The following is a 14,811-nucleotide window of genomic DNA, read 5'->3' on the forward strand; positions in this document are numbered from 1 at the left end:
GCAAGCCCAGCTGTTCACTCTCATCACCATCTGGCCAGGATGCTGTTCCTCTGTGCACAGCCAACATGCAGCTTCATCTACACCCCTCAGCCAGTCAGAAATGTTGCAGCTAAATGCCAACCATTTGAGTCCCATTGTTTCCCTCACTGCTGTTCCTCCATGCAGCTACTTGGTAGCTTCTGCAGATAGCACCCCCAAAATCATCTCAGACCTTGACCTAATGGATTTCTTGGTTAATACAGCCCCAGTTAGAAAATGGTTATAACATTGTGATAACCTGTAATTGTAATAAGCTAAAATAACATCTTTTGGTCTATCATTTCTAAAATAACCATGAAAATTTTATCATTGTGTCTTGCAAAATCAGTCAATCTGTGAGGTTAAAACACTGGATAATATAATGCATATTTTTGTTTCATAGAAATTGACCTTTTTCCTGAACTGAGTGAAACTGAAGATTACGAGGTATTGTAAAGTGCAGTCATTTCATACATGCATTTATTTTCACACACGCATTTCAGAATAATATATAACACTCCACATAAATGGAGGTGATCAACTGTGATAATTTGCAGAGCTGAATTTAGCATGTACTTTTAACCATATTACCTACACTTTGTCCACTATTGTATATCCCCCTGGGAATTATTCTACATTCCAGACCCCCAGCTTCAAAAAAGTACAATTAAAAAAAAATCCACCTGTTGAAGAAATATTTCTTCTTCATCCCCAAAATATGGAATTGCCTCTCCTCCCCCAGTTACACTTGCCTCAGGCAAGATTCAGCTTTGAGCTAGTGATAGGTTTTCTGTACATAAAAATGTCATGACTTTGAAGTCCAATGCCTGGCTTCTCTGTAATGCTACAAATGGCAGTTTTGTATTATTGAGAATGAGAGCACGCCTCAGCTTCCAGAAGGAAGGATTTGCACGTTGGTGAGAATAATGTGCCTATATTAAGAAACAGTGAAACAGATGTTTTGAATGATCTCTTGATACTAACACATATTTTATAGAGGCTATTGGCCACATTACAAAAATTATTTTACAATCTATTAAAATTGTACTGGGACTCTTTCATATTCCTCTGCTTGTATTTTTAGCATTCCAGAAGGAGCCCAACTCTCGTGTAATCCTGGATGGGCCTGAGGGCCAGATTTACGAAAGTAAATGGGAGTTAAGTGCTTAGGCACTTTTGTACTTCCCACTAGATGCCTATCTGCAGCTTTGGGTGCCTAACTGCCTTTGTAAATCTGGCCCCAAAATACCGGCTCCACTCAAGTCAATGGCAAGAATTTCATTCATTTCAATAAGGTGCTAATTCCACCCCTGGAACATAAGTTATGACATTTTGTTGTATTAACCATATTTTATAATAATTTAACCCTATTTTATTCAATTTTAAATGTTTTCATAACTCCCTCTGATCCAGCACAGTTGTATTTTTGGCAGTTAAACTACCTGGCATACAAGCAGAGGAATATGGAAGAGTCCCAGTGCAATTTTTAATAGACTGTAAAATAATTTTTGTAATATGACCAATAGCCTCTATAAAATATGTATTAGTATCAAGTGATTATTCAGAACATCTGTTTTACTGTTTCTTAATACATGCTTATTCTCACCAAGGTGCAAATCCTAGTCAGTTAAATAGATAGAGAGATACCGATATCTATCTACCGATTCATCCAAACTATCAAATCTGTCTAATTACCCATCTATTTAATCTATTTATTTATATTTATTTAAACTCTTTATCTAAGAATTTATATTGCACCATTCAACATGGTATCTGAATGTTAGTTAATTTCAATTGGGATTTTGTCTGATTTAGGATTGAATAAAGACTGCAGCAGTTGACCTTGAGAAAATAGATTTTTAGAACTAAATGCAGAGCCCTAGCACACATTTCTGCAGCAGTACCTTAAATTGTGTTCACTAAACAGTTAGTAAGATACCTGCAACAGGAATTTCAGAATGTGATATTACCTATGGAGTGGCTTTGGAGTGTCCCTAAAATCCTAACATCTTGTTTGAAGTAGCTATGAAGACTAAATGATTTGAAGGCAGAATATAAATTTTGTAAAATATCTTCTGTTATATTGGTTGACCCTTGAAATTATCATGGATGAAAGATGACCAACGGGGAGGCCAAAGACTCGATACATGGACCAGATATCAACAGACCTTAGAAAGACCAATTTGCACAACAGCCAAGCTTTCTTTTGAAAGAAGGCTATAAAAGTCACCAACTCCAGATAGGGAAGTGGCAAGAAAGAAGAAGATCTTCTGTTATGTTGAAATGACACTTGAACTGATATCAAAGTATATTAATGTAAACCTTTGAAACACGATCAAAGAGAAAACCTTCCATGGTCAATGGTTGCTTTTTATTATTACAGTAAAATGATAGAGTAAAGCTAACAAAAGAAAGTGAGAGGTTTTTATCTCTCTCAAACACTCACAAGTACCAGTAACACAATGTTTAAAAAGGTAGAGGGATCTGTGGTTCTTTTGTCAGTATTACAAATTCATGGTTTCAAGAAATAAATTATGAGATTAATGTTTTTGTAACTAAAACCATTTCATTATTAAGTTCTGTAACCATTTCAAAGGTTATCTGCCATTTTGTCTGTTATAACTTATGGACACAGGCAAATGTACTGAAGTATGTGTCTTGAGTTTTCCTGTTTTATCCATAAACGTTCTTAGTAGACTTTGACTATGTTGTTTTCTTTCCAAAGGAGGAAGTTGAAGAGAAGAAGGCAAAGGTGGATGAAGAAATTGTAGTGATTCCTAGCACTGATAGTGCTGTAAACCAAATAAAGAAAAAAGAATTCCAGGTGACTACATCTAGCTATAGTCAAGAGAAAATGGGGACAAAATTCAATGAAGCTAAAACAAACAGATACTTAACAAGAGAGGAAGGATCACATGGAAAGAATGATGTTTTCAACGCTATTTTTTACCCTACTTCCCAACCTGTTGTTGAAACATCAGATGGGGAAGAAGATGCTTCTTTGGAATCTCAAACTACTATTGGAATCCCCCATCAAGTCACTGATTCCACCAAAGGTATTGACGAAGAATACATTTACATTGCTTCTGGCGCTGGACCAACAAGCATATCTGCTACCGGTGGTAGTGAGGAAGATATTTTATTGTCAACTTTTAAGCCTTATCAAGATGCAGACTACTCTTGGGGTTCCATTCCTACCACCTCTGCTATGCAATTTGTCACTGAGCAAGCATCCCAGGAAGACATCCTTCTTTCAGGAAGCCCAGAAATAAGCAAACATGATGTTCATTCACAAGGTTATGTAAAAAATGTTTCAGAAGATGTAATGCCCTCAGGAGCTGAAGAATCTGCAGAGAGTACTGCTTATGTTGATGGAAAGTTATGGTTTCATAATGCTACAGATTTGGCACCTAGATCTGATGTCCCATTGGATAGTGAGCTATTATTTCAGACTAGTAATACTGATGCTTATGTTGAGGGATCAAAGCCAGCTACAATGCCCTATTCCAGTGGTCCAGTGATGTCACAAGTTACTTCAGATGCGGATATAGAATTGCCACATTATTCTAATTTTGCTTTCTCTCCAACTGAATTATCACCTCATTCTATCTCTTCAAGCTCTGGAGAACATGGCTCTGCTTCTGTTGCCAGTGAGGTACTCTCTCAGACAACTCAACCAGTATATAATGGTGAGATACCTCTTCAACCTTCCTACAGTAGTGAAGTGTTTCCTCTAGTCACCCCTTTATTGTTTGACACTCAGATGCTCAACACTATCCCTGCTACATCAGGTAGTGATGTGACCTTGCATGCTACACCTGTATTTCCCAGTGTTGATGTGTCATTTGAATCCACCCTGTCTTCCTATGGTGATGTACCTTTGCTTACATTTTCCTCTGCTTCCTTCAGTAGTAAAATGTTTCACCATCTGTATACAGTTTCTCAAATGTTTCCACAAGTCACTCCAGCTGTTACAAGTGATAAGGTGTCCCTGCATGCTTCCTTGACATTGGCTGAGGGTGATGCATTAATACAGCCAAGCCTTGCTCAATATTCTGATGTGGTGTCACATCAGACTACTCATGCTGCTTCAGAGACATTGATATTTGGTCATAATAGAACTCACATGTTTTCTCAAGTTGAACCATCCAGCAGTGATTTAAATATGCATGCACTATCTACAATGTCTGAACTTACTTATGCTGTTTCTAGTAATGTGGGCTCCCTTCAAACGTTTACTGTTTCTTATGACTCTGCAGAATTTGTGCATGATTCTGTTGGCGTATTTCATCAGGGTCCCTTATTTAGCGGCTATAACAATGTACTGGTGCGTAAGCCTTCTTCTATAATATCACAAGCTGATACTTTGCTGCTGCCTACACGCTCTCTATCTAGTGATATGGATTGGTCTGAATCGTACTCTGGTAGTGAGTCCCTTTTGCCTGATACAGATGCTTTGACCATACCTAAAGTTTCTTCATCTGATTCTGTAGGTGAATTTACATATGCAACATCTGAGTTAAGTGATGTTAATAAGACACTTCACAAAAGTGATATAATACATGGAGATGAGAGAGAACTGCAAATTTCTTCTTTCAGTGAAGTGGCTTCCCATGCTGAAAGTACAGTGATACCTGAACTTCCTACATCTGTTTCTAACAATGATGTAATTATGCAGACTACGTATTTGCAAGAAACCCCACTTCCTGTTTCTAGCACAAAGGGAATCCTTCCAGTCTCTCTTGCTTTTCCCTCTACTAAGATTTATGATTATGATATTAGTACACTTTCAGAAAATTACCTTTCCGTTCAGTCTTTGCATGTTACATCTCCAGCCTTTGATGACACTTTGCTTAAACCTATGCTTAGTGCAATCTCAGATCAAGCTGTATCTGTCCCTGCTTCTGGCAAAATATTGTCTCCTTCAACACAGCAGTACTTTTATGAGACCTCAGCTACATCAAATAATGAAGCATTACTACAAACCGCCTTTCAATCTTCTGATGATGGCACTCTGGTTAAAACAGCTGCAACTGTGCTGAGTGATCCAATATTGGTTGAACGCTCCAGGGTTTATAAAGATAGTTCTACATTTGACCAAATATTCTATCAGATGGCACCAGATTCTGCTACAAATAAAACAATGTTGCATTCTACATCTGCACCTTCAGTTGCTGACATGTTCTCACACACCTCTAGTAAGCCCACAACATCACTTCAAGGTTTAACTGGTTCTTATGGAAGTGAGGAATATGTTTTATCCAATTCGTTTAACAATGAAGATAATCACCAGGTTGCTCCTTCATTGTATAGTAGTGACGTTTCATTTTGGTCAACCAATTTAGAACATACAAATGCCATTCCCCCCAAAGTAGTGAACGCAGTGGCTACTCCTGCCCTAACAATTGACCTATTACCAAATAGTATTTCTCCTCTAAACAGCCATATTTTTTCAAGTGTTTCTCAAAGAAATGAGGTTCCCATTTTTTTCTCAAGTTCTACTATTGGTGATATTTCTGTTCATGTGCCTGCAATTGTTTCTGATTCTCATGAATCTGTTCATCATGCCCTTCCTTTACCAAATGTGTATATTTCTGTTATGGCTGTTTCTCCCAGCAGTGAGGTCCGTATAACCCTAACCAGGTTGCTGGTTCCCTCTCAAACATCTTCTGGGTTGTCCCTCAGTACCAATTCTGATACTAATTTGTGGCCTCCTGTAATTGATGATGATTATGATGAATATGATGACGGTTTACCTGTAAGCAATTGTATCACATGTACTTCCCATAAAGAAACTCAGGAAAAGGTAGTAGATGAACAGAATATACAGGTAAACAATATAAAGAATCAGAGTAACCTAATTATAAATTCACATTCTGAGAAATCTGAAGAAAAGAAAATTACAACAGCTGCATCAGACAGTCAGATAAGCCATGGCATGGACAGACATAATTATCCGTCAGTACCAACATTGGCAGCACTGATACCTAAGAAGCACAACGATCCAACAATATTGGAAAACCATATTCAAACTCTTAGTATTCCATTGCATAACACATCAGAGTCTAAATCTTGGGCTGTTTTTACAAGTGATGAAGAAAGTGGTTCTGGTCAAGGTACCTCAGATAGCCTTAATGATAATGAGACTTCAACAGATTTCAGTTTTCCTGACCTTAACGAGAAAGACACTGAGGGGCCAATTGAAGCAGGTAGCTCAGAATTAACTCCTGGATCATCACAGTCATCAGCACCATCTATAACTAGTGGTCACTCATCAGTTTTCAACATTTCTGAGGCAGGTTAGTTCTGGGTCAATCTAATGCATAACATGTTTAGCTGTGACATTTTTTCTGCCACTGAAAATGAAAAAAAAATCTTAGCATAAATATATGTGAGACCAGTGAGAATTACCACATATATTTCAGTGACAGAAGAACTTAATAGGGCAGTCGGTTTGATTAAGGAAACCCTGTGGATCAGGGAAGATAAGCGTTGAAGCAACTCTTGTAAATGCAATTTCTGATTACTCACAACTACAATTGAAATACCTGCGGTATTAAGGTCCAAATGCTGCCCTTGGGTCTGTTTGTACAGTCAATGGGAATTATGCATGTAGGGAAGAATTTGTTCCTAAAGTGTGACTTTTTGCTCTTTAAGATTTATTTGGGACTAAGGCCATTTGCCCAGGGGTAAATATAACTCTTGCAGAGGAAAGCTCACTGAAAGATTCTAAGGTTCTGTATGAAAGAGTCCTACAATTATGCTTTTATTATGGCAATATTTTTTCATAACATATTATTTTGTATTCTTCAAGATGAACTTAACAAGGTAAAAGATGTTTCAACCTAATGCTGACTAGTTTTAGTTTGTAAAAATTTTGTTTTCATTTTTGTTGCTTCTCTCATTTTCAAATTTCAGTAACTTACAGAAATTTCATCCTAGATCTGCTCATTTCTAAAACCACTAAGGGCTATATTCTGCTGTGCTTGCCTTGCTCTTTGTTCAGTTCTACTGAAGTCAATTGTGGAGTAACATTCTAAGCATGAGTATGGGTAGCAGAATTGGATCATGTATTTATAAGATCTTGACAAAATTTAAAGCAAAGGCTTTAAAAAGTTATGTTGTGGAAAACTTGCAGTGATCAAACAATTAACTTGTATTGCCTATTTGTCATATTTTTTTAAATCTAAGTGTAAAATCAGAACCATCAATATCTGTACTTATTTGAAATATTCAAGGTTAATTTGATAATGTAGGAAATACGTTAAAAATTCAACTTCCATCACATGTTTATCATCTCTCTAGAGGGCAGTGTCATCCAACTAAATACTCCACTTTTGATATCCAGCCAAGGAATGGTATATGTATACTAAGGTATGCAAAAATCTTAGGTCCAATCCTGCATATACACAATCAGATAACTTTGTTAGTAAGTTTGTGCATAAAAGCAGTCCCGGGCAGTCTGCATAGCCCAGGATGTTGTAATATGGATAATTATGAGTCCATTTGGTCAACCGGAGTTTTACCTGAGCAAGCAACTGAGTCAGTAAATGGTTTAATTGTTTTGATGTTCCCTAAGGGAAATTATGTAGAACACACACAAAATAAATGTTTCCTTGAAGGCCCGGTACAAAGAAAAAGAGTATAATTTTGAAGCACATTTTATACCACATATGACATGGAGGTTATCATAAATTATTTATAGTTTGCTGTAATTAAACTTAAAATGCCTCACTTTCAATTAACTATGAAGAGCTCTGATACTTAACAGTACTTCAAAAAGATTGTATAACATGTGGCTTGACTAATAATGCATATTTACAATTTAGTTTCTAATCATCACTCTCATTAAAGAACTTGCCTATGCATTAGTTTCTGCCAACAAATTATGTTCTCCTATATTGTCTTTTAATAAAATAGCAATTAAATTGGAGCATTTCTAACATAAGGTCTCATGCTAATCAGAAATAGCTGCCTAGTTACATCTTAATTTCAATTTAAAAATAATAACGACAAAAGAACCTTGTGATATATGAACAGTTGTGTTAAATGTAAATCTCAAGTATTACAGTTTGTTTAATTTTAAAAAAATTGTTAACTCATACTTTGTTTAATAGTAAATCACATTATTATTATTAATTGGTGGTGGTGGTGGTAGTATGAGATGCATTAATAAGATCTGCATCACTGAAAAATTGCTTCAACAGTTAGCAATCATCTCGACAAGCTTTCCTATAGAACCATTTATTTGAGGGGAATTTCAAGATATTCATATTTTAAAATGGCTATAATAGGTTTACCATGCTCATGAATTTTTAACAGGATTGCAATACTAAAGAGAAAAAGATGATGCAGGATTTATGGCAAACCACCTCACAAATCTGAAGGCTTATCCAAAATTAAGGAGGAACTAGTTTTAGGTGAAAACAAAATTCCACAGACCTGATCCAAAGTCCAGTGAATCCAATGGGCTCACAGGTCTTGACCCTACACCACTGAAATCAGTAGGAGTTATGCCACTTACTGCATTGGGATCTGAATCAGGAAAATAGTGAATGTAAACATTAAGAGAGCTCTTTTATTCTCCTATTAATGACTGCAGAGAATTATGCATCTGTCTTACACCACACATACATTGTAATTATTAATGCTAATGAGTGTTGTTCTTGTAGAGGAGAATGCCTGACATTTTTGTTTTAAATGTTTTTGTTTTTTTTTAAATATCCCAGTATGGAATTAGTCTGAATTTAAATACTGCCCAGGCCCAAGAAGATGATTTTACAAAATGCACTGTTATATGGGGCTCAGATGTGATATTTTGGATTCTTTAATTACCTCTATTAGCAGATGAGGTTTCTAACAACTCATAAGCACAGGCAGAACTGAGCTTTGAGAAACTAATATGTGCTGGTATTTTTAGAATAGCATCAGTTACATTGAATATAAAAATAAATGTCTTAATTATAAGAAATAATCTATTGATTTAAACACAGTTACAGAGCCCAAACTCTGGCCTGGCTAGAGAAGAGGCAAATAGAACTATAAGGTTTGGCCACTCTTCATGACTGTAGAGCTATATTCATACATATTCTGAGGCAGGATCCAAATTAAGAATTTTCTGCATAGCGCCTATGTGGCCACCAAACCTGTTCCACCTGTAGCCCTGTATCATTGGAGGCCCTCATATCCGAGCTGGGAGAGGAGCAAATTCTGTCCTGGTTGCCAATTACCCATGGAATGGAGATAGGCCTGGAGCAAAATGTCCTCCCAAAAAGGAGCTGAAGCTGTTACCCAGGGAGATGTGAGGGTCTCAGTGGTGCCAAGAACATTCTTCTGTGGAAATCGGGGGAAGGAGGAGCTGCAGACAGGTCCCCTGCCATCCCATATAGCCACAAGTAATGCTTATTTTTGGCCAGGGTTTTCTGCTGTTCATTCTGCAGTAGCGTCACAAAACCTTTGCAAACACAATTTGGAGAGGAGAACGGGACCTAATGTACAATGGTACCCTGTGCATCAGCAGCTGAGAGTTCCTTGTGCACCAAACTAAGCTTTGTCTCAGAATCAGCCAGCCCAGCACAGAGCCGACTAAAATATGACATTTACTCCCATTTTACCATTAAGCAGAATTTGGCTCCTAGTGAAATCAGTGATAAATGGTAATGATCAAATAATAATATAGTTTACTTTCATAAGTTCTTATTTCATACTAATCTATTCAAACTACTGTGTAAAGAGCCAGCTGCATATTTATACTGACATTTATCTTAGCTTACCTCAGACTACACTGTCCCTAAAGTTCTTTTGCCCAATTTCTTTTGATTGGGTGGGAAGGGATACGAATGGGCCAACATCTGCCACAGACTCTGAATGCTAAGTACAAGAAGCCACTAAAATGAGCACCATACAGTATAAATGTTTTTCTTTTTATGGTGCAGTGAGGGAGGATCTCTCTATTATAAAATACCACATGAACACTTCTCGTTCTGTGCTGGTGGTTTCAAATGTGAAATGTCAGTTTATATTTTAGCTGTTCATCATAGTTATACACAGCTAAAATATAAATTACATATATATGAGGAACTGATATATATTAATATTGGGGGGGAGTGCACTTTGTATGATACTATCGCTTTAGTGGACTTTGTAGGATTTAGCATTTGGAATGACTGAGATGGTGGCAAAGAGCTACCTTATAGGACTGAGGGGACGTATTCTTTTCACTCCTCATTGAAGGAAATTCTAATTTAAATCACTAAAGTATGGTGCATTTTTAAGCTGCCTTGTTATTAAAAATGTAAGACCATGTTCTCCCTGGGGAGTATATCCAGAGTTGGATAAGTGCACTTTGCTCAAAGGGCCACATCCTGATCTCTCATGCACACACATAGTTCCCATTAAAATCAATAGGAAATGCCTGAGTGGATCTCATGTCTTATTCACCAGAAATTTGGGCCCTGATTTTTAGAAACAGCTTCCAATACTGAGAGTGCAATTCTGCACCTGCAGTTAATTGTGACCACAACTGATAAGCTTTTGCACTTTTGACAAACTGATTTACGGGAACAGTCAGTTACTTAGATATTTAAATACTATAAATTAGTAAAACTGTGCAGTGTAAAACGGGACTAAATTGAAGCCTTTCTATAAATCAGGCCTTTGAGCACAAAAAATACTGAAACTGATAGTAGTCTGCTACTTGCCTTACTATTAAAATATTTTAAACGCTTTGCTAATGATGATACTTTTCAGAGGACAATTCATTCAGTGTTTGACCTTTGCAGATTCAATTTGACATTCTGTAGGGCTGGGGACAAAATGGAAATTCCATTCTGCAAAAAAAATTCAGATTTCAAAATTTTGTTTTATCCCAAATTAGGACAAAAGAACCAAAATTTTGGAACTGTTGCTAAATGAAATTCCAAAAGAATTCCATTTTGTCTCAACTGAAGTGATTCATTTAGCACATGTTTGCAAAATCCATGTGTTATTTGTATTTCATCTTTTTTAAATGGGTGCTGTTTTTGTAATGTTAGGAGAGAGATTCCATCCATCTTGATTTCAGTGAGACTACTTGAGGAGTAAGAATTAGAAAACATGATTTATACTAATAGACTCAAGGAGCTCCATCTATTTAGGTTAACAAATTTGATTAGACTCTCTAAGTATGTACATGGGAAACAAATATTGAATAATGGGCTCTTCAATCTAGCAGAGAAAGGTATAACACAATCCAATGGCTGTAAGTTGAAGCTAGACAAAGAGGGCATAAATTTTTAATGGCGAGAGAATTAACTATTGGAACAATTTTCCAAGGTATTTGGTGAATTCTCCATCATTGGCAATTTTTAAATCAAGATTGGGTGTTTTTTCTAAAAACTATGCTCTAAGAATTATATTGAGGGAATTTTATGGCCTGTGTTATATAGGAAGTCAGACTAGATGATCACACTGGTCCCTTCTGGCCTTGGGACCTATGAACAATTTTGAAATGTTTCAAATTTGATTTTTTAATTTTTTTTCAATATATTTTTAAAATAAAATAAATTTTTAATCAAAAAGTTGTTTGGAAATGAAAAATCAGAATTTTCTGTTCCAACAATATTTTTTTACAAGTTTAAACAAATGTTTGTCAAAATCATCACGATTTTGTGAGAAGTTTCAGATTTGGTGAAACACCATTTTTCAGTGGAAAACACATTGACAGTTTTCCAAGCAACTCTAATATTGTGCATTTCAGAAAGTAGGGCTTGCTCCTGACGTCCTTACTAGGACAAAAATCCCATTAACCCTTCATCTGAGGGCAGTTTTATTCAAGTAGAACTGTAGAATTGCTCCCTTAGACCCCAAACCTGCAGTTGAGTCCACACAGGGAGAGGGAGATTCCTGTTCCCATGTAGAGGCTCATTGACAGGGTTCTGCACGGGTGCAGGGGTCTGCCCACATGCTGCTCTGTGAAATATTTGGGCCCTAATTCCAACAATGGTGAAATACCTTTTTGTTTGCAGTGATAATATTGTAAAGATCATAAACATTGATATAGTTGAACTACACTCACTAGAAAAATTGCCATTTGGGGCAAAACCCACAACTCGAACTATTGTGAGAAGTCCCATTAACATCAGGTTTAAGGGTAGTCCTGAGAAAGGGTTGCAGGTCCAGTCCTTTTACTATGTTTTTTTATTTTAATAAAATAGTAAAAATATATTTTAAAATCCGAATGTATACTTGGACCTGAGCATTTCAGGCATCCAGTAATACAAGGCTAATAGAAACATGTGAGATCTATAAAATGTATCTATTTACATACAGTGAGTCGATTCTCTGTAAAGAGCCAGGTAAGGAGTGAAATTTTGGCTCAATGGAATTGACTTCAGTGGAAGCAGGATTTTCCCCCTGAATCTCAAGGCCAAATTACAGAACTGTCAGAATATTAAAATATTGCAATTTCAGTTGCAATATAGCAGTCATGGAGCTATTTGCTATATTAAGAACATTGTCCATTAATACTTATTAATCAAAAGAACTGTGTTTTGTATTACATAAGTAAAAATATAATATTAACGCTATCTTTCTACACTTCAATATTGTATATTCAGATTCTTCAAAGTATTGAGTGTCTGCTAATTGAAATTTAAGAATGAAAATTTTTCTTCTTACAATTATATTTTAACAACAACAATCTGCATTTTTATAAAGAAGTTCTACACTGCTGGGATGCTGCCTTGCATAAACTCTAATACTTTGCTCTACTTTCTATCTGCTTATTTTCTTTAAACTGGTTTGCAAATATGTATGTTTTCTGCAGTACACAGTAAAAATTAAAAAGGTAAGTGACGTTACCTAGGGCTCTTATAAACATGTTCAGTTCTGCTGTGCTTTTTGTCAAAATTTAAATATGGATTATTTCAATTTTCTCTGACTGCAGAGGCAAGTAATAGTAGCCATGAGTCTCGTATTGGTCTAGCTGAGAGTCTGGAATCAGAGAAGAAGACAGTTATACCACTTGTGGTCGTATCAGCTCTGACTTTTATCTGTCTAGTGATTCTTGTGGGTATTCTCATATACTGGAGGTAAGTTATTTATTTTTGCAGTTCTACAAAACTCAGATTTTGTCCTGATTAGAAAAATGTAATTGGCATTACTGAGCAGATTTGCAAGAGATAAAACTGGATCCTGACTCTCTAACAGCTATTAATATTATTATTTATTTGTATTGCAGTAGTACCTATTTTTGGTAAGCTATAAAAAATTCAGTTACACATCAAAAGATTTTGACAAACCAAATGATTGGTGTGATTGTTCGTTTACTTTTAGGATTTAAATGATACAGGAAAAACAAAATTAAGCATCACAGCTTCCTTTTCCACATGTAACAGAAATGTATCTGTAATGGGGTGATTTACAAATGTAGAACCAGATCCTGCAGTTCTTGACAGAAATGAGAATTTTGCAAAGGACTGCAAGATTAGGCCCTTAACTCCTATTAAAATGCAATGCAGCTAAGTGTATAGTAATATATTTCTGTATCAATCCAAACTTTATTTTTTTACACGGCTATTTTTTGCATTTTTAAAAATTATTTATGGAGCACTATCAGTATGGAAGGAGATGTAGAAAGCAGAGGAAGTTATAGTTCTTCCATGCAAGCACAGATCCTAAATTAGGCCAACATTACAACAGGTGACTAGGGATGGAACCGTTTCTCTCTCTCTCACACACACATACTCACACACACACTCACACACACACACACAGAAAGAGAGAAAAAACATGGAGGGCTATGATAACAGTCATAGCTAGGGGATATCCTGGGCCAGAGGTAGTGTTAGCCCATTAGAGTTCCTAAACAGGAATATTTTGGGGTCCCTCTTACCCCTCACCTACCCCCTAAAAATATTAATTGCATTATTTTCTCAAACCAAAAAAATGCCAGCATAACACATAGAAATACACTTGTTTAAAATGTCTATGCTAAATAAGATGAATGATATTTTGGGGATAATACTAAATCATGGCCCTCTTGACCTGCTTAGGGTCCTAAGCTATTGCTTAGTCTACTTATGTCTAGCTCCACCATTTTGCAGCATGGCTCCATTGGATGCAAGGTTTTCTGGGGCCAAAATAAGTGAGAAGACAGAGGCCTCCAGGAGGATAGCCTTGCCCTCCTATGGATCCCCCAAAATCCATGCAGAATGCTGGTGGTCCTCTAGGTCCAGAGATGGGCTCAATGGCCTATTCCCTGGGAAGAAGGGAGCCCAATGGAACAATTAGGAAGGAATTCCCTTTCAGGGATTTCCTCCTCCAAAGCCTCCTGATATACTGTGGTTCTGAGCTATCTGGTCCCAGGTTATTATTTAGATTGTGATAGTGCTGAAAGATCTCAGTTAGGAATGAGGTCCTGTCATGGACTCAGGATTAATGGTATGCCCCTAGCTTTTGAACAGTCATTTGGAGGAATCTATTCCATGTGCCAGACCCCTAAGGGGTCTCATTCTTCCTTCAGGGTAGGCCATGCGGCCTCATCACCATCTGAGACTGAACCTCTGGGGCTTCAGCACTCTGCTCAGTGTGTCCAACTGAAATAGACTCCTGGTTAGAGATTTGTGCACTCTTCAGGAACTAATGCACCTCACCCAGTATTTGCAGTGACACTCAAGCAATGTTTTCAAAACAGTAAGGTTTATTAGTCACCTGGAGCATAGTGTTGAAAATCTTTAGGTTAGCATAGAGCATTGGTTCTCAACCAGGAGTACATGTACCCCTTGGGGTGCGCAGAGCTCTTCTAGTGAGTAT

The 14,811-nt window shown here is 36.7% G+C and overlaps 1 protein-coding gene across 1 annotated transcript in view; it reads left to right on the forward strand.

Annotated features, from left to right (window-relative positions):
* Positions 1-14,811, forward strand: part of PTPRZ1 (protein tyrosine phosphatase receptor type Z1) — a 183,533-nt gene that overhangs the window by 129,810 nt on the left and 38,912 nt on the right. Inside the window, exons 11-13 of the mRNA XM_067563972.1 lie at positions 422-465; positions 2,747-6,317; positions 12,944-13,088. Of these exons, the coding sequence (XP_067420073.1) occupies positions 422-465; positions 2,747-6,317; positions 12,944-13,088 (3,760 nt within the window). The remainder of the gene's footprint in view (positions 1-421; positions 466-2,746; positions 6,318-12,943; positions 13,089-14,811) is intronic.

Source organism: Emydura macquarii, unplaced genomic scaffold, assembly GCF_026122565.2.
Source record: "Emydura macquarii macquarii isolate MOO-44397 ecotype Brisbane River unplaced genomic scaffold, CSIRO-AGI_Emac_v2 contig_2636, whole genome shotgun sequence".
Classification (NCBI taxonomy): Eukaryota; Metazoa; Chordata; order Testudines; family Chelidae; genus Emydura; species Emydura macquarii.